Below are 25,293 nucleotides of genomic sequence, written 5' to 3' on the forward strand. Positions count from 1 at the left end.
TTTTGTGCCCTTCCTTCAGGTGTATGAGATTTACAGGGGTGTGATGTCTGTAGGAAAGGAATGTGGGCTGTAAAAAGAAGGAATGGGTTGTGCTCAAAAATTTTTCTTGCCTTGTTATGGTTGCGAGTTTGCATTACAAATTTCCCTGAAAACAATATGGAAAGTTGGCATGGACGTTCAGCAGCAGATGGAGTTTAGTTACTCGGTGGGAGATGGGCATTACATTTTATTTTCACAGTGATATAATGTGTATTTCTATAAGTTTTATAGCTTTGCTTGGATATTACACATATGTTTGCAATAAAAAGAAGCATAATGCTATGACACACTAACCTAAAAACAACATAAAAACATTCAGATAATACAATGCCTGGTTTTCATTTAATTTAAATTAAAAAAAAAATGTAAGAAGTTGACTTTTTATTTTATTTTTTTTATATTTACAGATTCCCAGGAAGGAAGTTATAAGTCCGATGTAAATAGTAAACCCCGTAAAGAGAGAACGGCCTTTACGAAAGAGCAAATCCGAGAGTTGGAGGCGGAATTCGCTCATCATAACTACCTGACCCGGTTGAGACGATATGAAATAGCTGTAAACCTGGATCTTACGGAAAGACAGGTACTCCACGTAAGAGGGCTCTATATGGCTTGGGTTGGATGGTATAAGAAATGACAGCACTATGGCGTTACTAAAAGGTGATCCGTCACTTGTCATAAATATGTATTTTTTTTTACCTGGTGTAAATGCCGCTGTTCTCTTGAATCCGACGTTTTTCTTTTGTTCCTGCGCCTCTCCGCGCCTGAAATGAAGGCAGAATACTGGCTAGTGCAGAACAGCCTGTATTCTGCTGAATATTGGCTTCCTGGCAGTAAATGACTGCAGGGAAACATGGAGAGAATACAGAAATGGTTTTACAGTTTCCACCTTCTCTTTTCACATTTGCACTGTCCAAAATGGGTGATATGTATGGAATAGGGGCAGCAGGGCTGTGGTTGTCTCTGTTCGTCCCAGTAGTTACTGCTCACATAATTGCCGGTACCAAGAAGCTCCTAAAATATCTATACCTGTGTAGCAACTCACTAGGGAAAATAGGTTATACACTGCAACAGACCCTTCCGAATCCTGTACAGACTAGATATCCTGGCTCTACATTTCCTATTGGAGCCTGCGGGTGCAGAGATAGCCCTAACCACAGACTAGGAGATGGCAACTCTGGCTTAAACTGCATAAAAGGCCCACAAGTTGCTTCATGTTCCTCCTAAAGAACCGGAGGGCAGAGCAGAGTGTGAATTACCTACAAGAGGAGAAGTGTGCTGAACAAAGAAAAGATCCCAAAATGAGTAAAGTAAGTAACGGAATACCAAAGAAAAAAGCAAGTACTGCTAGCAAATATATGGTACTTCCTATCACTTCCTAATAATCGCAAAGAAACAGCAAAGTGAAAATCCTTAGCTGACAGCTCATAGACCAGGTCCAAACATCAACAGAATGTCAGAACATCCAAATGAATCTATCACCAGCAGGAAACACCAGCAGAGGGACAGAATATAAAGCTGCACCCAAAAGGTGATAGGAATGAGAAATGAAAACACCTGTGTTAAACTAGACAGACTGCAGCCAGAAAAGCAGAACCCAAACACCCAGAGAAAAGTGGTGTCTCCTGTGGCTCGGCAGAAAGGGAAGCCAACCACAGAACAGAAGCTCAAGGGATCGAATCCAACGGCATGACACTGTGCTTGGTATTACAGCTCCACACTTGCCAACAGTCGAAAATATCACAGTTCCATATTTGCTCAATGCCAGCCTCACTAACAAGTAGTGTTTTCAGGAAGGAATAGAGGGGGTCCCAGAGGAGTGGGGTGAGACTAATGCATCCTTAAGTTATTGAGAACTATGTTTTTCTCTGCAGCACACTCACAATTACTGTAAGCAAATGAAGCTGAACATCTGTAGTGATCCAATAGATCCCTTCAGACAGGTGTTCAATGGTCGCCAATTTAGAAATATCATTTTCTCATAAAAGAGCATTATGTATAAAACCTCTCTGTCTCACCTCAATTCATTGTCAATCACTCAACAGTTCATTCTCTCACTCACAACAGTTCACTCTTTCTCTTTCTATTATTATTATTATTATACATTTTTATAACGCCATTTATTCCATGGCGCTTTACATGTGAATGGGACAAATATAGTCAAGTACAATAAACATGAGTAAAATAAGACACACACAAGTACAGGAGGAGAGAGGACCCTGCCCGTGAAGGCTCACAGTCTACAGGGGATGAGTGAGGATACAGTAGGAGAGGGTAGAGCTGGTTGTGCAGCGGTTCAGTAGACTGGGGATCTCTGCAGGTTGTGAGCTTGTCGGAAGAGGTGAGTCTTCAGTTTCCTTTTGAAGGTTTCCATGGTAGGCGAGAGCCTGATGTGTTGGGGTAGAGAGATCCAGAGTATGGGGGAATCACGGGGGAAGTCTTGGATGCGGTTGTGGGAGGAAGAGATGAGAGAGGAGTAGAGAGGGAGATCTTGAGACGATCAAAGGTTGCGTGTAGGTAGGTAACGGGAGACCATGTCACAGATGTATGGAGGAGACAGGTTGTGGATGGCTTTGTATGTCATTGTAAGGGTTTTGAACTGGAGCCTCTGGGCAATAGGAAGCCAGTGAAGGGCCTGACATAGGGGAGAGGCTGGGGAATAGTGGGGAGACAGGTGGATTAGTCGGGTAGCAGAGTGTAGGATGGATTGGAGTGGTGCCAGAGTGCTAGAGGGGAGGCCAGAGAGTAGGAGGTTGCAGTAGTCGAGGCGGAACATGATAAGGGCATGCACTAGTGTTTTTGTGGTTTCATGGTCAAGCAATGCACGGATCCGGGAAATGTTTTTGAGTTGGAATCGGCAAGAGGAGGCTAGGGCTTGGATATGTGGCTTGAAAGAGAAGGTAGACTCAAGGATTACCCCAAGGCACCGAGTGTGTGGGATTGGGGAATGTGAGCAGCCATTGACATTTCTACAGATCACTCTCTAGGAAGTTTATTCTCTCACGCTCTCAACAGTTCACTCTATCTTGATAGTTCATGCTCTCTCTATTGACAGTTCATTCTATCTTTCAACATTTCAGTTGCTCTTTCGATAGTTGATGCTCTCTTGACATTTCACTCTCGATAGTTCATTCTCTTTCACACTCTCTCCAGTTCCTTTGCTCACTCTCGATAGGTTATTCTATCTCTCAAAAGGTTGTTCTCTTTCTACTACAACAATTTTTGTCTCTCACCCTCACTAGTTCATTCTCACTCTCAAAAATTCCCTCTCTACTGTTTATTCTCTTTATTCTCTCTCTCGACAATTGCTTTTCCTTTATCTCTTTCTCTATCTTTCTTTCTCTCTTGCTCTCCCTCTCTTACTCTGGTTCTCCCTGTCTCACTCTGACTCTCTCACTCTCTCTTTTGTGGTTTCTTGCTCTTCCTCTCCCTCTCTCGCTCTCTTTCGCTCTCTCCCACTATCCCTCTTTCTCTCGCTCTCTCCGGCTCTCCCTCTCTCTCTCACTCTCTCTGTCTTGCGCTTTCTCTTGCTCTCCATATCTCTCTCTTGCTTTTTCTCATTTTCCCTCTCTCTCACACTCTCTCTCTCACCCTCCCTCCCTCTCTCTTCCACATTCACTATCCCTCTGCTTCTCTCTATCCTTTTGCTCTCTCTCTTGCTCTCTCACTCTCCTACTCTCTATCTCTAGGTCTCCTTCTCTTTCACAATCTCTTGCTCTCTCTTTTCTCTCTCACTCTCCCTTTCTCTCTTGCTCTTTGTCGCTCTCCCTCTCTCACAATCTCTCACTATCTCCCTCCTTATCTCTCTCCCTTGCTCTCTCTTGCCCTCTGTCATAAATTTTTAATTAGAACAGTGTAATGCATCATTTTCCCTGCGGAGGCGCTGCTGTGAAATCAAATGCTGACAATTTTTTTCAAAGATGACAGCTAGTTGCTTGGTGTTACAGCAACAGGGCCCACTATGGGGAGGGTATTTTCAGGGGGTGTGTCTAGCAAAAAGGATGTGTCCAATGTAGACAATCCCTTTAAGGGACTTGTTCAAGGGCCATATTGAACACAGTGGCCAGGGGATGAGTGCTGCGATATTGTTACTATGGTGCTTTTGTCATGTTGTGTATTATGTTTGATGTGTACGGTAAAATGTCTTATTTTATTGCCCTGACATTGGGCTTCTGTTCTGTATAAAGAAGGAAATTCTAGTAATAATAACAATAATAATAATAATAATAATAATATATCAGTAAATAGCTTATAGGGCAATTCCTAAATAAGATACAAAAATACGATTCAAGTTGATTCTATTGCAAATGTACTTGACCACAAATGCACCACATTCAATGTGCAAAGTATTAGCCACAAATGTGGAGCAGATGACCAGGAAAACATTTCTAAATCAATATATTTCTATGAGCGCATGTCAGGTGCCAAGGAAATAGGGAGTTTCCGCAACTCATCAAAAGTGTAGAAAGCAAATGTTTTCAATCCTCCACATAATTTATGCCTATAGTATGTAGCTTTATATGATATATATGTGTGCCTTACTATATATCTCCCTGCGTACAGATACACAGACACACACAGATGTTAAAAACCTTTCCGGTTGGAATTTATAAAAACACTCTCATTTTGAAGACTTTATTAATGTGATATTCAATGCAGACTTTCCTGTATTACAGAGAGTTGGGATTTAAAAAAAAATAAGTACAACTACAGTGTTAGGAATTTTTTAGAAAGAAAAAGGTGGCACTCACCATCCCCCAAAATACATGTATATTAAGTAAAGTAATCTAAGGGGCTGTGAATGCCACCTTTTTCTTTTTCAGTTCTCCACAATTGGCCTGATCTTTTTGCATGGTATCCGGGTTCCCTGTTCTTTGGAAGTTTGGTTCCATTGACCCTGGATGGGAAATTAATGCGTGCATATGGTGCTGGATCCCCTCACCTGAAAGATAACTAAAGCAGTGACTAAGGGTGTGATTACCTGAAATGCATTGATGTTTTATATTTGTATCATGATATTTTAACAAATCCACTTGAAGTTGTACTCTTTCCCCTTGGAATAAATAAATTGTTGGTATCATGAAACTGGATTGCTTTCGTTCATTGGACTATAATACTACTCCTATATACAAGAAAATAACTACTATAATACTGCCCCCTATGTGCAAGAATATAACTCCTATAATATTGCCCCTATGTACAAGAATATAACTACTATAATACTGTTCCCTATGTACAAGAATATAACTACTATAATACTGCCCCTATGTACAAGAATATAACTACTATAATACTATCCCCTATGTACAAGAATATAACTACTTTAATACTGCTCCTATGTACAAGAATATAACTACTATAATACTGGCCCTATGTACAAGAATATAACTACTATAATACTGCTCCCTATGTACAAGAATATAACTACTTTAATACTGCTCCTATGTACAAGAATATATTTACTATAATACTGCTCCTATGTACAAGAATATAACTACTATAATACTGCCCCCATGTACAAGAATATAACTACTATAATACTGCTTCTATGTACAAGAATATAACTACTATAATACTGCCCCTATTTACAAGAACATAACTACTATAATATTGCTCCTATGTACAAGAATATAACTACTATAATACTGCCCCCTATGTACAAGAACATAACTACTATAATACTGCCGCTATGTACAAGAATATGTCTACTATAATACTGCCCCTATGTATAAGAATATAACTACTATAATACTGCCCCTATGTACAAGAATATAACTACTATAGTACTGCTTCTATGTACAAGAATATAAATACTATAATACTGCCCCTATTTACAAGAACATAACTACTATAATATTGCTCCTATGTACAAGAATATAACTACTATAATACTGCCCCAATAAACAAGAATATAACTACTATAATACTGCCCCTATTTACAAGAATATAACTACTATAATACTGCCCCCTATGTACAAGAACATAACTACTATAATACTGCCGCTATGTACAAGAATATGTCTACTATAATACTGACCCTATGTATAAGAATATAACTGCTATAATACTGCCCCTATGTATAAGAATATAACTACTATAATACTGCCCCTATGTACAAGAATATAACTACTATAATACTGCTTCTATGTACAAGAATATAACTACTATAATACTGCCCCATTTACAAGAACATAACTACTATAATATTGCTCCTATGTACAAGAATATAACTACTATAATACTACCCCAATAAACAAGAATATAACTACTATAATACTGCCCCTATGTACAAGAATATAACTGCTATAATACTGCCCCTATGTACAATAATATAACTACTATAATACTGCCCCCTATGTACAAGAACATAACTACTATAATACTGCCGCTATGTACAAGAATATGTCTACTATAATACTGACCCTATGTGCAAGAATATAGCTACTATAATACTGCCCCCTATGTACAAGAATATAACTACTATATTGCTGCCCCTATGTACAAGAATATAACTACTATAATACTGCCCCTATGTACAAGAATATAACTACTATAATACTGCCCCTACGTACAAGAATATAACTACTATAATACTGCCCATATGTACAAGAATATAACTACTATAATACTGCTCCTATGTACAAGAATATAACTACTATAATACTGCCCCCTATGTACAAGAATATAACTACTATAATACTGCCCCTATGTACAAGAATATAACTACTATAATACTGCCCCTATGTACAAGAATATAACTACTATAATGCTGCCCCATGTACAAGAATATAACTACTATAATAATGCCCCCTATGTACAAGAATATAACTACTTTAATACTGCTCCTATGTACAAGAATATAACTACTATAATAATGCCCCTATGTACAAGAATATAACTACTATAATACTGCCCCTATGTACAAGAATATAACTACTATAATACTGCCCCTATGTACAAGAATATGACTACTATAATACTGCCCCCTATGTACAAGAATATAACTACTTTAATACTGCTCCTATGTACAAGAATATAACTACTATAATAATGCCCCTATGTACAAAAATATAACTACTATAATACTGCCCCCTATGTACAAGAATATAACTACTATAATACTGCCCCCTATGTACAAGAATATAACTACTTTAATACTGCTCCTATGTACATGAATATAACTACTATAATACTGCCCCTATGTACAAGAATATAACTACTATAATACTGCCCCTATGTACAAGAATATAACTACTATAATACTGCTCCCTATGTACAAGACTCTAACTACTATAATACTGCCCCCTATGTACAAGAATATAACTGATATAATACTGCTCCTATGTACAAGAATATAACTACTATAATAATGCCCCTATGTACAAGAATATAACTACTATAATACTGCCCCCTATGTACATGAATATAACTATTATAATACTGCCCCCTATGTACAAGAATATAACTACTTTAATACTGCTCCTATGTACATGAATATAACTACTATAATACTGCCCCTATGTACAAGAATATAACTACTATAATACTGCCCCTATGTACAAGAATATACCTACTATAATACTGCTCCCTATGTACAAGACTCTAACTACTATAATACTGCTCCCTATGTACAAGAATATAACTACTATAATACTGCTCCTATGTACAAGAATATAACTACTATAATACTGCTCCCTATGTACAAGAATATAACTACTATAATACTGCTCCTATGTACAAGAATATAACTACTATAATACTGCCCCTATGTACAAGAATATAACTACTATAATACTGCTCCTATGTACAAGAATATAACTAATATAATACTGCCCCTATGTACAAGAATATAACTACTATAATACTGCTCCTATGTACAAGAATATAACTACTATAATACTGCCCCCTATGTATAAGAATATAACTACTATAATACTGCTCCTATGTGCAAGAATATATATTATAGAATAGTGATATATAATATCAGGTATTGTTAATATCCAACAATTAATTACCCAATTATATTGTGATTTTAGGAATTAACCTTAATTTATCTAGATCTTAATGAGCCTTAGAAAGTTTTATGAACTGAGAATCTCCGTATCCCTTCCTCTCTATTAATATTGTAAGTTAGTTGCGGGTATCTGGGCATTGGTGATGAAGGATAATTATAGCGGTCTATATATAAACCTCTCCTGCGTGCCCGTCCGTAGATTCATATTCTGCATCCTCCTCCAGTAACTGCAGTGTGATCAGCACTTTGTAGACATGAGGGTGACTGAAGGAGCTGACTAAGTGAAAAGAGAAGATTCTGGGGAACAGATGTAACTGATAGATCAATGTACTATTTATGATTTACTCGTAGTTCTTTATACTGCATCATCAGAAGCTATAGTTACATCCCAGCCACATAGAAAATGATTGAATGTCCAAATAAATATTAGTATAAAAACATTAGAACTTTTCTATTTTAAAGATGTGTATATATATATATATATATATATATATATTTATATATAATTATTATTATTATTTTTTTTACTTTTTTATAAATTAATTTGGTTTTTAATGATTGTATCAAAAGTTTTTTCCCATATTTTTTCTATACCACTCTTCCTTATTACAACGGGAGATTGTTTCCTCCTCGATGCTTACTCGAAAAATAAATAGCTTTACCTATTAAACGCGTTAAGGCAAAAAAATGTAAAAGTTAAAATGCCAGAATTACCATTTTTTAGTCCCGTGCCTCCTTCAAAAAAATCTGACCGTAATATAGTAACATAGTAACATAGTAACATAGTTAGTAAGGCCGAAAAAAGACATTTGTCCATCCAGTTCAGCCTATATTCCATCATAATAAATCCCCAGATCTACGTCCTTCTACAGAACCTAATTGTATGATACAATATTGTTCTGCTCCAGGAAGACATCCAGGCCTCTCTTGAACCCCTCGACTGAGTTCGCCATCACCACCTCCTCAGGCAAGCAATTCCAGATTCTCACTGCCCTAACAGTAAAGAATCCTCTTCTATGTTGGTGGAAAAACCTTCTCTCCTCCAGACGCAAAGAATGCCCCCTTGTGCCCGTCACCTTCCTTGGTATAAACAGATTCTCAGTGAGATATTTGTATTGTCCCCTTATATACTTATACATGGTTATTAGATCGCCCCTCAGTCGTCTTTTTTCTAGACTAAATAATCCTAATTTCGCTAATCTATCTGGGTATTGTAGTTCTCCCATCCCCTTTATTAATTTTGTTGCCCTCCTTTGTACTCTCTCTAGTTCCATTATATCCTTCCTGAGCACCGGTGCCCAAAACTGGACACAGTACTCCATGTGCGGTCTAACTAGGGATTTGTACAGAGGCAGTATAATGCTCTCATCATGTGTATCCAGACCTCTTTTAATGCACCCCATGATCCTGTTTGCCTTGGCAGCTGCTGCCTGGCACTGGCTGCTCCAGGTAAGTTTATCATTAACTAGGATCCCCAAGTCCTTCTCCCTGTCAGATTTACCCAGTGGTTTCCCGTTCAGTGTGTAATGGTGATATTGATTCCCTCTTCCCATGTGTATAACCTTACATTTATCATTGTTAAACCTCATCTGCCACCTTTCAGCCCAAGTTTCCAACTTATCCAGATCCATCTGTAGCAGAATACTATCTTCTCTTGTATTAACTGCTTTACATAGTTTTGTATCATCTGCAAATATCGATATTTTACTGTGTAAACCTTCTACCAGATCATTAATGAATATGTTGAAGAGAACAGGTCCCAATACTGACCCCTGCGGTACCCCACTGGTCACAGCGACCCAGTTAGAGACTATACCATTTATAACCACCCTCTGCTTTCTATCACTAAGCCAGTTACTAACCCATTTACACACATTTTCCCCCAGACCAAGCATTCTCATTTTGTGTACCAACCTCTTGTGCGGCACGGTATCAAACGCTTTGGAAAAATCGAGATATACCACGTCCAATGACTCACCGTGGTCCAGTCTATAGCTTACCTCTTCATAAAAACTGATTAGATTGGTTTGACAGGAGCGATTTCTCATAAACCCATGCTGATGTGGAGTTAAACAGTTATTCTCATTGAGATAATCCAGAATAACATCCCTCAGAAACCCTTCAAATATTTTACCAACAATAGAGGTTAGACTTACTGGCCTATAATTTCCAGGTTCACTTTTAGAGCCCTTTTTGAATATTGGCACCACATTTGCTATGCGCCAGTCCTGCGGAACAGACCCTGTCGCTATAGAGTCACTAAAAATAAGAAATAATGGTTTATCTATTACATTACTTAGTTCTCTTAGTACTCGTGGGTGTATGCCATCCGGACCCGGAGATTTATCTATTTTAATCTTATTTAGCCGGTTTCGCACCTCTTCTTGGGTTAGATTGGTGACTCTTAATATAGGGTTTTCATTGTTTCTTGGGATTTCACCTAGCATTTCATTTTCCACCGTGAATACCGTGGAGAAGAAGGTGTTTAATATGTTAGCTTTTTCCTCGTCATCTACAACCATTCTTTCCTCACTATTTTTTAAGGGGCCTACATTTTCAGTTTTTATTCTTTTACTATTGATATAGTTGAAGAACAGTTTGGGATTAGTTTTACTCTCCTTAGCAATGTGCTTCTCTGTTTCCTTTTTGGCAGCTTTAATTAGTTTTTTAGATAAAGTATTTTTCTCCCTATAGTTTTTTAGAGCTTCAATGGTGCCATCCTGCTTTAGTAGTGCAAATGCTTTCTTTTTACTGTTAATTGCCTGTCTTACTTCTTTGTTTAGCCACATTGGGTTTTTCCTATTTCTAGTCCTTTTATTCCCACAAGGTATAAACCGCTTACACTGCCTATTTAGGATGTTCTTAAACATTTCCCATTTATTATCTGTATTCTCATTTCTGAGGATATTGTCCCAGTCTACCAGATTAAGGGCATCTCTAAGCTGGTCAAACTTTACCTTCCTAAAGTTCAATGTTTTTGTGACTCCCTGACAAGTCCCCCTAGTGAAAGACAGGTGAAACTGCACAATATTGTGGTCGCTATTTCCTAAATGCCCAACCACCTGCAGATTTGTTATTCTGTCAGGTCTATTAGATAGTATTAGGTCTAAAAGTGCTGCTCCTCTGGTTGGATTCTGCACCAATTGTGAAAGATAATTTTTCTTGGTTATTAGCAGAAACCTGTTGCCTTTATGGGTTTCACAGGTTTCTGTTTCCCAGTTAATATCCGGGTAGTTAAAGTCCCCCATAACCAGGACCTCATTATGGGTTGCAGCTTCATCTATCTGCTTTAGAAGTAGACTTTCCATGCTTTCTGTTATATTTGGGGGTTTGTAACAGACCCCAATGAGAATTTTGTTACCATTTTTCCCTCCATGAATTTCAACCCATATGGACTCGACATCCTCATTCCCTTCGCTAATATCCTCCCTTAAAGTGGACTTTAGACAAGACAATATGTATCCCATAATGTCAGCAATAAAAATGCAAATGACAAGTCCTCCTACAGATCCATCGATTGAAAAATGGAAATATTATGGATCTCAGAAAATGTTAACACAAACCAAATTTTTTATTTTACAAATTGCTATACTTTTTTTAATCACATAATTAAAACAAAAACTTCACAAATTTGGGGTTGCTATAATTGGACTTATCTGTGGAATATAAGAACAACCACAAAAAAATCAACCGCAGAATCGATTAAAATTAATTCTTGTCCCAAAATAAATAAGTCCTCATTTCACTTTGTTGATGGTAAAATTAAAAAAAGTTATGGCTCTTGCAAAAGAAGGAGTAGAAAACGGAAAGGCAAAAGCAAAAATTAGCAATCAAGATCAGATCAGTGCGCAGGTGGCGTCTAATTCTTGAAAGATGTATTCCACTTTGGCTAAAGGATCGGTAGATCGTGTGATCACTGGTTGATGGATCGATGGTTAATGGGGCCATCTAGACCTACGGTAACTCTATTGTGTAAGGCAGAGTGGAAGGCAACTAAAAGAGTATTTTTGTATTTAATTTTATTTATCCTCTATTAGATTGCTTTTTGATTCCAATGGACATGTAATGCTCCATTTCTCCTGTAGAGGTGCTGTAGGGAAATTGAACACTTACTATCAGGTTCCTCAATAATTACAGCTGATTGTGAGAAAAAATGAGAGAGGGGGATACGGATATCCCACTGCCGTCACCAATCTGTGACGGAGCTTACACAGTTACAGCTCTCCGGCACCCCCCGTACCCACAGGTCAGTCCGGGAGCTGCACCTAGGACAAGTAGTTGCCAGAGAGGCTGACCTGTTACATACTGGTTATTGAGGCACCCTGCAGTGAGGGCGGTATATACAGCTCTGGCAAAATCTAAGAGACCACTTCAGTTTGTCTGATTTTTCTCTTTACAAGTATACGAGGGGCGATCCAAAAGTAATGATAATCAATACTAAACACAATGAATATAGTAAAAAAAAAATATTTTTCTACATAGTCTCCTAACAAGTCTATACATTTAGTCCATCTCTTTTCTAAACTTAGAATTCCCTTCGAAAAAAATTCTTGATCTTGACCCTCAAAAAAATCCCCAACAGCGGTTATCACGTCGCTATTGTCGTCAAATTTCTTGCCCCGGAGGTGTTCCTTCAGCCGAGGAAAGAGAAAGAAGTCACTGGGGGCTAGATCGGGCGAATAGGGGGGGTGTTCCACCAGTTCAAAGCTCGCTTCTTGAATGGTAGCCATGGCAACTGCAGCTTTGTGAGCCGGCGTGTTATCTTGCTGAAACAACACTCCAGCCCGCAGTTTGCTGCACCTTTTCTCCTTGATAGCCTCCCGCAATCTTCTTATTTGTTTTGCGTAGTAGGAGCCCGTAATAGTGGCTCTTGGGGTTGGTTTCTGTCCCGATATATGCTTGATAACGGACTGAGATTATATCTAACGAGGAACTGGTGGCAGTATACTGTTCTGGTGTTATTGGGGGATCCTGACAGTGACACACCAGAGGTTTATATATATATATATTCCCGGCCTGGAAATGGTGATATACAGCTCTGGCAAAAACAAAGAGATGTTGTCAGAAGTTTATAGAATAAAAGAACAATTTACATTTTACTTAAAAATACGAGTATCAATCTACCCTTTTATCCAAGTGGGTGTGGTCTTCAGCTCTTCTCTGTGGGTGTCTTCTAGAGGTTCATGCCCAGTTGCCTAAAATACTACATTATTACACCGGGATGATGGAACCATATTTCAAGAATGGAGAGGAGCAGGAACAAAAGAAAAACATCTCCGGATTCAGGAGAACAGCAGAATTAATACCAGTTAGAACATTACATTTTTAGAGCAAATGACAGGCCTTGCTTAATTGAGTTTTGTTTTTAGAAATCTAAGAAATGCGGCATATTTATTATTACAGTCTGATGGTTTTTAGTGCACTTCTGTAATAATGGAAATTCTACATTTCAAAAAGAACTTCTGGGCATTGCTCACTACGAAGGGCACGGTGAGACATGAAATGTGCCCGGTGCCCAGGGAATAACTTCCAAGTACATGTTGTGTTAGAGGCCTCGGGAGAAGCCTGATGAGTTGTAGAGAAACAGAAGCTGCTTCGTCCTGACGTTCGGGAGGAATTCTGACAGCTCCAGTGACGGCTCTCTGTAATAAATACTCCACATCAATAACGCTGTATCGCCTAACGTTTCCAGTAATGAGCGTGACTCGGAAGACTGGTGCCCAGTGCACAATGTTATTAACATAGTGCAAAGTAAGAAAGCTGAACAATTTGACATGACCCTAAAAGACGTGATATCTGTTCTATATATCCATCAGTGTGCAGGGGTATATATAATACACAGCTACTATCTGTCTACAATGGCAAGTAGAAGTTTGTGCACCCAAGATAGTTACCCAAGATGAAAATAAAATGATCTATCCATTTATTATCTATTATCTATCTATCTGTTATCTATCTATTATCTATATTCTATTTATCTATGATCTATCTGTCATCTATTATCTGTCTATCTATTATCTATCTATTATCTATCATCTGTCTTTTATCTATCTATCCATTATCAATCTATTTATTATCTACTTATCATCTATTATCTATCTATCATCTATTATCTGTCTGTTATCTATCTTTCCATTATCTATCTATTTATTATCTATCTATAATCTATTATCTATCTATCTGTCTATCTATCTGTTTCCATCTATCTATTATCTATCTATCATCTATTATCTATCTGTTATCTATCTATCTATTATCTATCTAACTATTATCTATCTATCATCTATTATCTAGTGTATCTATTATTTATTATATATCTATTATCTATCTATTATCTATCTATCTATTATCTATCTATCTATTATCTATCTATCTATCTATCATCTACTGTATCTCTTATTCCATCTATATTTCTATTATCTATCTATCTATCTATCTATCTATCTATCTATCTATCTATCTATCTATCTATCTATCTATCTATCATATATTATCTATCTATTATCTATTATCTATCATCCACAGTGCCTACAAGTAGTATTCAACCCCCAGCAGATTTAGCAGGTTTAATAAGATGCAAATAAGTTAGAGCCTTCAAACGTCAAACAAGAGCAGGATTTATTAACAGATGCATAAATCTTACAAACCAAAAAGTTTTGTTGCTCAGTTAAATTTTTATAAATTTTAAACATAAAAGTGTTATTATTCAACCCCTAGGTTTAATATTTTGTGGAATAACCTTTGTTTGCAATTACAGCTAATAATCGTCTTTTATAAGACCTGATCAGTCCGGCACAGGTCTCTGGAGTTATCTTGGCCCACTCCTCCATGCAGATCTTCTCCAAGTTATCTAGGTTCTTTGGGTGTCTCATGTGGACTTTAATCTTGAGCTCCTTCCACAAGTTTTCAATTGGGTTAAGGTCAGGAGACTGACTAGGCCACTGCAACACCTTGATTTTTTGCCTCTTGAACCAGGCATTGGTTTTCTTGGCTGTGTGCTTTGGGTCGTTGTCTTGTTGGAAGATGAAATGACGACCCATCTTAAGATCCTTGATGGAGGAGCAGAGGTTCTTGGCCAAAATCTCCAGGTAGGCCGTGCTATCCATCTTCCCATGGATGCGGACCAGATGGCCAGGCCCCTTGGCTGAGAAACAGCCCCACAGCATGATGCTGCCACCACCATGCTTGACTGTAGGGATGGTATTCTTGGGGTCGTATGCAGTGCCATCCAGTCTCCAAACATCACGTGTGTGGTTGGCACCAAAGATCTCGATCTTGGTCTCATCAGACCAGAGAACCTTGAACCAGTCAGTCTCAGAGTCCTCCAAGTGATCATGAGCAAACTGTAGACGAGCCTTGACATGACGCTTTGAAAGTAAAGGTACCTTACGGGCTCGTCTGGAACAGAGACCATTGCGATGGAGTACGTTACTTATGGTATTGACTGAAACCAATGTCCCCACTGCCATGAGATCTTTCCGGAGCTCCTTCCTTGTTGTCCTTGGGTAGCCTTGACTCTTCGGACAAGCCTGGCCTTGGCACGGGAGGAAACTTTCAAAGGCTGTCCAGGCCGTGGAAGGCTAACAGTAGTTCCATAAGCCTTCCACTTCTGGATGATGCTCCCAACAGTGGAGACAGGTAGGCCCAACTCCTTGGAAAGGGTTTTGTACCCCTTGCCAGCCTTGTGACCCTCCACGATCTTGTCTCTGATGGCCTTGGAATGCTCCTTTGTCTTTCCCATGTTGACCATGTATGAGTGCTGTTCACAAGTTTGGGGAGGGTCTTAAATAGTCAGAAAAGGCTGGAAAAAGAGATAATTAATCCAAACATGTGAAGCTCATTGTTCTTTGTGCCTGAACTACTTCTTAATACTTTAGGGGAACCAAACAGAATTCTGGTGGGTTGAGGGGTTGAATAATAAATGACCTTCTGAAAAGACTTTTCACAATTTAAAAAAAAATAAAGAAAGAAATAACATTCTTTTTTTGCTGCAGTGCATTTCACATTTCCAGGCTGATCTACAGTCCAAATGTCACAATGCCAAGTTAATTCCAAATGTGTAAACCTGCTAAATCTGCAGGGGGTTGAATACTACTTGTAGGCACTGTATCTATTATCTACTGTATCTATTATCTACTATCTATCTATATTTACATCTATTTAACTAAAAACCTAAAATCCTAGCTTTGCCTACTTTAATGTTACCACTTCAGAAATAATATTACTAAGATCGAAAATTATCTAGAAATGTGAAATTTTCCAAGTTCTTCAGCCAAGCGAATCCTGCAGTTTTTCATTAACAAAAAGTTTTACGAGAGTCAAAATGTTGTCGTTTTATTTCCACCTATTTAATAAACTGATTGTTCTCCTCCTTTTCTTTTTATAAAGGTGAAAGTTTGGTTTCAAAATCGTAGAATGAAGTGGAAGCGAGTGAAGGGAGGTCAGCAGGGAGCCGCCGCGCGAGAAAAAGAACTGGTCAATGTCAAAAAAGGAACTTTACTACCTTCCGAGCTGTCTGGGATCGGAGCTGCGAACCTTCAGCACACGGTTGACTCACTAGCCAATGACGACAGCCGTGACAGCGATCAGAGCTCGGAACACGCTCACTTATGATCTTCACACGAAAGAGACTCTACTACAGTTTCGTTCTCAGGAAAGAAAAGAACGTGGAATAAACTGGCTCTGTCGATGCGTCAAGCTCGGAGATTCTTGGGAAATCCTTTTTTTTTTTTCAAAAGATTTTTAGTCTTTATGGATTATCCAGAATTAGAAAAACAGTGCCTCATCTGCCTGCAGGTTGAGAGTGGTATTGCAGCTCAGTACAAATTATAAGAGCTGAGCTGCAATGCCAGACAAAGGAGGGCTGAGGAGGTGCCATTTTTGGAAGAAAGTAGCCATGTTTTTCTAATTTTTGTGAAATTTTAAGTACATGTGGTTCAGTTTTACAATGATGGATGAATCCGAGACAAGATAGGCAATGTAAGCAGTTGCCACATTATTGGAAATCATTGGTGCTCAGCATCCTAAGCTTTACTCAAAAATTCACTTTCTTATACTAATCAAAATTTTCTGTGCACATTACAGTCATTTTTTGGTGCGGCCCCTCCGATACCAAACACCTGCCTTATCACCCTCAACTACACCTTTGGCTAAAACTTACTCCATGGTGAAATCAGTACCAGAAAGGGTCAAGTTGAGCATGAGGTCCATACCAATAAGGATGAAAAAAAATAAGAACAGAAATTTAATTTCGTCTTTAAGTAATGCCTAATTTTAAAATTTTGCTTTGGGCAATGCCTCAATGTTCCCCTTTTAGTGTGAAGCTCTTAGAGGTGACGCTCAAGGTGTAATTTCATCACTAAATAGTCAATTTTAGAGCAGGGTAGGAAGCCATATGATATCAGATGATCACTCTCAGCCAATCAGCAGCTCTTAAAAAAATCATGTGACACTGTATGATTTTATTTATGTCCTATATTTAGCACTTGTCCCGGGAGGGACACATACTGGCATATGCCCCCCAAAAATGGTTCTCTGAAAAGGCAACACTATTCAAAATCTCTAATGCATGGCCACTTTAAAGGGGCTGTTCAGTGTTTAAAACATTTTTGAAGGAATTAAAAAAATCTAGAAAACACTTGCCTAATTGAGTACCTGTCAACATTGCCTTGGTTCCCCGCCAATCTTCATACATTCTTTTTCAAATGGACACACAAGTGACCACAGTAGCCAATCACTGGCTCCATCATCGGTGTATTGGTCTGCACCTTGACCTGTGATTGGCTACTGTGCTCTCATTCCCATCCAACCAGTAGGGGATCCGACAGTGCTGGGAGGCGAGTTGCACAACTCAGTTTATTTCAAGCAAGATGGACAACTTTTAAAAATATTTTTAAGGGATCAACAACCCTTATAAGATGGCCAAATACTAGAGATTTTGGACAGTTTAGATAATTTTTTCTCAATCGTGGGAACCTTTTTTTCACTACCGTTGAGTGGGAATGGAAACCACAGAGCACCGAACATATTAATCAGTTGTTTGGTCCAACTTATCCCTTTAATTTATGACACGGCTCACAAAGATGAGAACCTCAACTGACCATCCGAAATTCCTAATAAACGGCCAAAATAAGAAACAAGAAACAGATTGCATCAGATGATCCTTTGCTGACCTGTTGACTCGCTGAGAGAGATCAGATTATGCACCATGTGATTCTACCAAATGAGAAGTGCTCTTTTTTAAGACCTTACATTTGGCACTTTCGCGAGAAGAACTGTATTCCCTGGTAAGATTCCACTAGGCTACTATAATAACTTTTCTTATTTATAAAAAAAACTTTTATCATTGGGACAGGATCCTTTTAAATCTAAAATCCTAGAATAAAAAAAAACTAACAACTTACAAAGAGAAAAATAGAGAAATGAAAACTAACGCAACTGTAGATAGATGAACACGTCTTTGCCAAATCACCGTGTCCTGGCTATCAAGGATGATAAATTTGGTTTGGAACATTCCAATACTGTAAACTATTTTCATGATGATGACTATGGGCTGGAAGTCTAGCTTTATATTACACTGAATTTAATGCAAATTTCCCATAGTGTTCCACAAACTTTGTCATGGTGTGAATGTGTAAAACATTTGATAAACAAAAACGTCTTGAAATTAGAATAGATTTTTTAAGGAAGATTTTTCATTTTTGGGAAAAAGCGTAAAGAAAAATTACAAAGTTGCTTTCAAGGGTTGTGTACTTTCAGCAGCCTCTACATTCATAAAAAATATGGGGATGCAGAGTTATGGCTATATACCCTGTGAAAGTAAACATTTAAAGTGGTCTGCCCGATCATAGGCACTACACATCCCAGTGATTGAACCCCTACTGATCAAGTGGTTGCAGGTCTATCGTTAAACGGCTAAAGACAGACTTGACTGCTGATGGTCACAAGAAGAAAGCAGAGGCAAGTGTGCTGTCTCTTTAAATAGAATAAGTTTACTGTGATATATACATATCTCAAAACAGTAATATTAATGGCACTTTTATTGATATTTAATATTTTTTGGTCAATGACTAAATAACTTATGAGAAGCAGCAGATTTTTGTTTAGGTTGATAAGGAAACATGCCAGGCAAAAAGAAAAAAGAGAAAATGTTTTACATTTTACTCAAGACGTTCTCTAAAGTTTACATTTTTATATGCTTTAGTTATGCAATTTTTGTTATTTGCCGTTTTCATGGAAAAAAAAAACATTTACACTGCCTCAAAAACAGTCTTATCATTTTGGTAAGATTTTTTAACTGAACCTCACCTTTGGAAATTTTTCTAACTTTCTTTTAAACAGTAAAAAACACTAATAAAAGCAAAAAAAACACCAAAAAAAGAAGAATCTTCAGCACTGTACATACATGTCTTACAATGCTCTCCAGTCAATCTGCTCATTTTACATGGATTTGGGTAACCTCTTCTAAGGGTTTTCTTTAACTTTCCTTCTGAACTCAACCAAAGAGAATGATAATTGACCAATAATAACCAATCAGAGTTATGAAAATATAAATACTAACTATGAGGACAAATGTAAAACTTAAAGGGGTTGTCAACTTTTGAGCAACATCTCAATTTTTATGCAATATACTCCCTTCCCTAACAAAGCAACTATATTCATAGGAATATACTGGCGGACATGGTCATAGATACAATCACAGCCATGAACACACTGATCCCATGTTACCACCTACCTACCTTGGTTTTCTGAATCAGTGGGAACTTAGGGTTAGTGGGACTCAACTTTTGCTTTGCACTGAATAATAGTTACAATATATTGAAAATGGTTCTAGAAATTCAACATTGGTGTCTAGAACTTCCCTAAATCCCCTTCTGGAGACTATCTTTGAGTATTGAGTATTTTTCATCACAATGGTTCTTCAGTGATTTTTGAGGTTTTATATAATTAAGACTATCATATAGTTTTAAAAAGTTAGTCCAGGACTAATATATTGATGAGCTATCCATAGAATAGGTCATTATCATCAGATCGGGGCTGTTCCGACACCCATTGCGGTACCAACACCAAGCAGTTATTACCCAATCGTATAAACACCAGAAGTGCACAGATTACAGGGCCAATCAAGAATAAATAAAAAATAATAATTTAATGAACATTAAATGTTTATAAGATTTTTTTAGCCATGGTTTGTTAAACTTTTTTCTATTTTTTTTACAATGTATTTCTAAAAAATAAAATTTCAGCAAGTAAAAGTTAATGGACTGTGTAGTGGCCATTCTCGGGTACTGCAGTTCAACTCATATTGAAGTGAATGGGAGTTAACACTAGAAGTTCCAGAGAGGGATCATTTAACATTTCTACCTTAGGAGCCTTTGGAGCTTGACATTTCTGGGACTTCTAGTGTTAAGGTGCAGTACCTAGAAAACACAACTACAAATTGTATGGAGCTGTATTGTTCCAGATCCATACAAATTGTACTTCTAATAGCCTCGTTCAGGTTTATCAGTGGTGATGACTTGTCTAGAACAATCATTGATCTGATATTGATGAGCTATCAATAATATCTAATTCTTGGAAACCACTTTAAGGCATTTAATTGGATTTCATCTTTTCAAACACCTACAGGGCTTCAAATCTCTTAAAGATCTCTCATTGGAGATTTCTTGCAAAATTGGGAACACTCTTTTCTGTAAATGTAGATAATAAATGTCCTGCTCTCTATTTTAGGAGACTTGCAGACGGCAATAGGTTTGATAATAAAAACAAATATCCTAGTTTGCAAGAAGGTTATGAAATGGTAAATGTGATGGTTAGATCATCGTTACCATCACACACTTTCCTGCATTAATTCCATAAATCTCCACCATCACCCCTCTGGTTTAGAAGTCACAGACTTTGGTTGGGAATCCTGATTGCCAGGCAGTGAAATATTTGGTTTACATAAGGAAAAGAATACGGCAGCCTTTCATGGCCTAGAATTGGCCAAGGTTGCAATCTGGCTGTGTGTATATATATGTTTGCTTTAGAAACTGACTCTCATTTACCAAGAACATGGACAAGACAAGACAAGACATAGCAAAATATTGTTTGTACTTTGTAAAAATGTTCAATAAAAACATAATTTTTAATTAGAGTGGAACATTCTTTGTCTTTTTTTCTACAAAGATGAACTTAGTAGCTATTGTTTTATTTTTCCAGGAATCAATAGCACATGTGAAAATAAGAAACTTTGTAATATAACTTAATAAAGAAATCTACTTCTTTCGCCTCCCGAACTGATTACTAATTCTCAAAATTCTCAATTGTTGAGTAAAATATGTCTTCAGCGAACACAGACTTTCCCATTACTAAGATAGCTGACAGTTGGTGCTCATAAAGTTCTATGGAGATCTGTAACTATTGTTTCAGCAGAACTAGCTGCAGAATGTCTGTATCTGCCTCTAGCTCCTCCCTTTACTCTCCATAGAACTTTTAAAGCACCAACAGTCATCTTCTATCTCAGCAATGGGAAAATCTGTCTTCACTGAACACAAATTTTGCAGATTTTACCCATGAGTTGAGAAAGAAAGCTCAATCCAGGAGGAGAAAAAAGCAGATTTCCCTTATAGGCTATATTAAAAAGTTGTTTACTTGCATGTAAACTATTAATTTATTAAATCAAAATTAAAATGACGGTTTCACTTTAAGGATTGTCAAATAGGACTAGTGGTTCAGCAATCATTCTCAATCTAACCATATTGAAAACAGATTGAAAAATAAAAGCGATAATGCATTTTTATCTGTCCGTTATCTCAAATTTGTTTGACTATATTGATTCAATGGAAATTTAATTTGTGTCATTTTTTTTAGAAATTCACTGGATCTGGCAAACTCAAACTATTTGCAGTTCAATTCGACCTTTATGACAGCTGGGTGGGCTTCTCCATAGTGTATTGCACATCACATGGTCTAGCAAAGTCAATCAGGAGAATCTTAGAATCTGAACAAAAAGCCGAGGCAGGGAATGCAGCAGCCACTTTATGGTGAAACTAGGTAGTGAGAGGACGTCACATCTGACAACTCAGCTTCAGAGATAGAGAGCCAAAAAACACTAAAGAACCAATACAAACAGGGCCTGATTCACCATTTGCAGGGTTATTCTAAGTTTCTCTGTTGTATCACTATATTCTTCAAAACGAGGCAAATGGTTTATTAATTTTGAGCAAAAACAAAAATGTTTCTTATTTTTGCCTTTTAACTTTTTTGTGACATTTTAGCACAAAAAGCCACAAAGTTTGCTAGAATTTCACAAAATTTCACAAAGATTTCAGGCATACATTCAGTACGCAGGGAAACGAAAGTACATTTGCAAAAAAATGTAGCACTCTTTAAGAAGTCGCAATTGATGAATCAGTTGAAAACATGTGAAAATACAAAGTCACCCCTACAACAATGTTCTCAGGAGGGTCCAAAATTCCCAGGACTGACATGGTCTACAGATCATTCCAGCCAAACTCATTGAAAAAGTCATTAAACTCTTCTCTAATAATAAGAGAGCGGGATTTCCAAAAATTATCTATTTACTGATCTGTCAAAAATAATTGAATCCAATTTTTTTTCCCCTATTTTTTATTTTGTTTCCGTCATGCCAAGTGAAGGTGATTAGAAGATTTAATTTATTTTTTTTGGCCCATTTCAGCCTCGTTTACTGTAGTGTAAATCTTCCAAACAGATGATGGTTGCGACCAGTATTACATTAAAAAAAATGTATTATGTCTTATTGTCTATTTCCCATTGACTTTAACTTGTCTATACAAAAAATTAGTTTTGTGATGAATTTGATTGTGAGAAATTAAGTAAAAAGAAAGTTTAAAAAAACAAACCATGGATGAAAACAGTAGCGTTAAAAATGATTGTTCAAATATTTTTTCAGATAAGGAAGACAAAAATTGGGCTTCCAGGAGCGTTAACGAGGATTCAAGGAAATGATTCTAATGTGTAAAACTTTAAATGTATTGAGCTTTGCATTTTCATCAGCCTCATACAGACTTAATGATACATGCCATCATTTATACTGTCCCTATTGACCTCACAATCTTATTGATTGAGAATTCTCACAGTCCTAATTGACTAATTCACCTGTATTGAACAGGCATTGAAATATTCTCTATAGAAGATCCACTATAAATAAAAAATAAAAAATAATAACCCAAACATGATAAAAAAAAAAACCATGACAAATAATGATGCCGTAGTATCCAAAAATATCCTCACCTGACGTTTTTGTCTAAAAATTCATTTAGACCTTCGGGTGTCAAAGTAGATTATCAACAACCTTACAGCTAACTTATATAATTATATTGATTTCTTTTTACAACCTCATGTTATCAAACTACCCTCTCATATTCGAGATTCCTCCCATCCTATCTCTGAATTGAAATGATTAACCCCTCTGTGACCTTAGACGTACTATCCCGTCGAGGTGCCCTGGGCTTATCTGACCCTGGACGGGATAGTACGTCCAGCGCGATCGGCGGCACTCACGGGGGGAGCGCCGCCGATCGCGGCCGGGTGTCAGCTGCTTATCGCAGCTGACATCCGGCACTATGTGCCAGGAGCGGTCACGGACCGCCCCCGGCACATTAACCCCTGGCACACCGCGATCAAACATGATCGCGATGTGCCGGCGGTGCAGGGAAGCACCGCGCAGGGAGGGGGCTCCCTGCGGGCTTCCCTGAGCCCCCCCGCAGCAACGCGATGTGATCGCGTTGCTGCGGGGGTCTCCTCACCTCCCTCCCTGCTCGAGCCCCGGATCCAAGATGGCCGCGGATCCGGGTCCTGCAGGGAGGGAGGTGACTTCACAGAGCCTGCTCAGAGCAGGCACTGTGAAGGCTGCAGTGCTGCATGTCAGATCAGTGATCTGACAGAGTGCTGTGCAAACTGTCAGATCACTGATCTGTGATGTCCCCACCTGGGACAAAGTAAAAAAGTAAAAAAAAAATTTCCAAATGTGTAAAAAAAAATTAAAAAAAATATTCCAAAATAATGAAAAAAATATATATATTATTCCCATAAATACATTTCTTCATCTAAATAAAAAAAAAAACCAATAAAAGTACACATATTTAGTATCGCCGCGTCCGTAACGACCCGACCTATAAAACTGGCCCACTAGTTAACCCCTTCAGTAAACACCGTAAGAAAAAAAAAAAAAACGAAGCAAAAAACAACGCTTTATTATCATACCGCCGAACAAAAAGTGGAATAACACGCGATCAAAAGGACAGATATAAATAACCATGGTACCGCTGAAAACGTCATATTGTCCCGCAAAAAACGAGCGGCCACACAGCATCATCAGCAAAAAAATAAAAAAGTTATAGTCCTGAGAATAAAGCGATGCAAAAATAATTATTTTTTCTGTAAAATAGTTTTTATTGTATAAAAGCGCCAAACCATAAAAAAATGATATAAATGAGGTATCGCTGTAATCGTACTGACCCGAAGAATAAAACTGATTTATCAATTTTACCAAACGCGGAAAGGTATAAACGCCTCCCCCAATAGAAATTCATGAATAGCTGGTTTTTGGTCATTCTTCCTCACAAAAATCGGAATAAAAAGCGATCAAAAAATGTCACGTGCCCGAAAATGTTTTCAATAAAAACGTCAACTCGTCCCGCAAAAAACAAGACCTCACATGACTCTGTGGACCAAAATATGGAAAAATTATAGCTCTCAAAATGTGGTATTGCAAAAAATATTTTTTGCAATAAAAAGGGTCTTTCAGTGTGTGACGGCTGCCAATCATAAAAATCCGCTAAAAAACACGCTATAAAAGTAAATCAAACCCCCCTTCATCACCCCCTTAGTTAGGGAAAAAAAAAAAGTATTTATTTCCATTTTCCCATTAGGGCTAGGGTTAGGGCTAGGGTTAGGGCTAGGGCTAGGGTTAGGGCTAGGGTTAGGGCTAGGGTTAGGGTTAGGGTTAGGGCTAGGGTTAGGGTTAGGGCTAGGGTTAGGGTTAGGGCTAGGGTTAGGGCTAGGGTTAGGGCTAGGGCTAGGGTTAGGGTTAGGGTTAGGGCTAGAGTTAGGGCTAGGGTTAGGGCTAGGGTTAGGGCTAGGGTTAGGGCTAGGGTTAGGGCTAGGGTTAGGGTTGGGGCTACAGTTAGGGTTGGGGCTAAAGTTAGGGTTAGGGTTTAGATTACATTTACAGTTGGGAATAGGGTTGGGATTAGGGTTAGGGGTGTGTCAGGGTTAGA

General features: G+C 37.9%; 1 protein-coding gene across 1 annotated transcript in view; it reads left to right on the plus strand.

Annotated features, from left to right (window-relative positions):
* MEOX2 (mesenchyme homeobox 2) overlaps positions 1-19,261 on the plus strand; it is an 84,131-nt gene extending 64,870 nt beyond the window's left edge. The window contains exons 2-3 of the mRNA XM_069729307.1: positions 447-619; positions 16,439-19,261. Coding sequence (XP_069585408.1) covers positions 447-619; positions 16,439-16,663 — 398 coding nt within the window. The 3' untranslated portion in view covers positions 16,664-19,261. The remainder of the gene's footprint in view (positions 1-446; positions 620-16,438) is intronic.
* The last annotated feature ends 6,032 nt before the right edge of the window (positions 19,262-25,293 follow it).

Source organism: Ranitomeya imitator, chromosome 6 (genome assembly GCF_032444005.1).
Source record: "Ranitomeya imitator isolate aRanImi1 chromosome 6, aRanImi1.pri, whole genome shotgun sequence".
Lineage (NCBI taxonomy): Eukaryota > Metazoa > Chordata > Amphibia > Anura > Dendrobatidae > Ranitomeya > Ranitomeya imitator.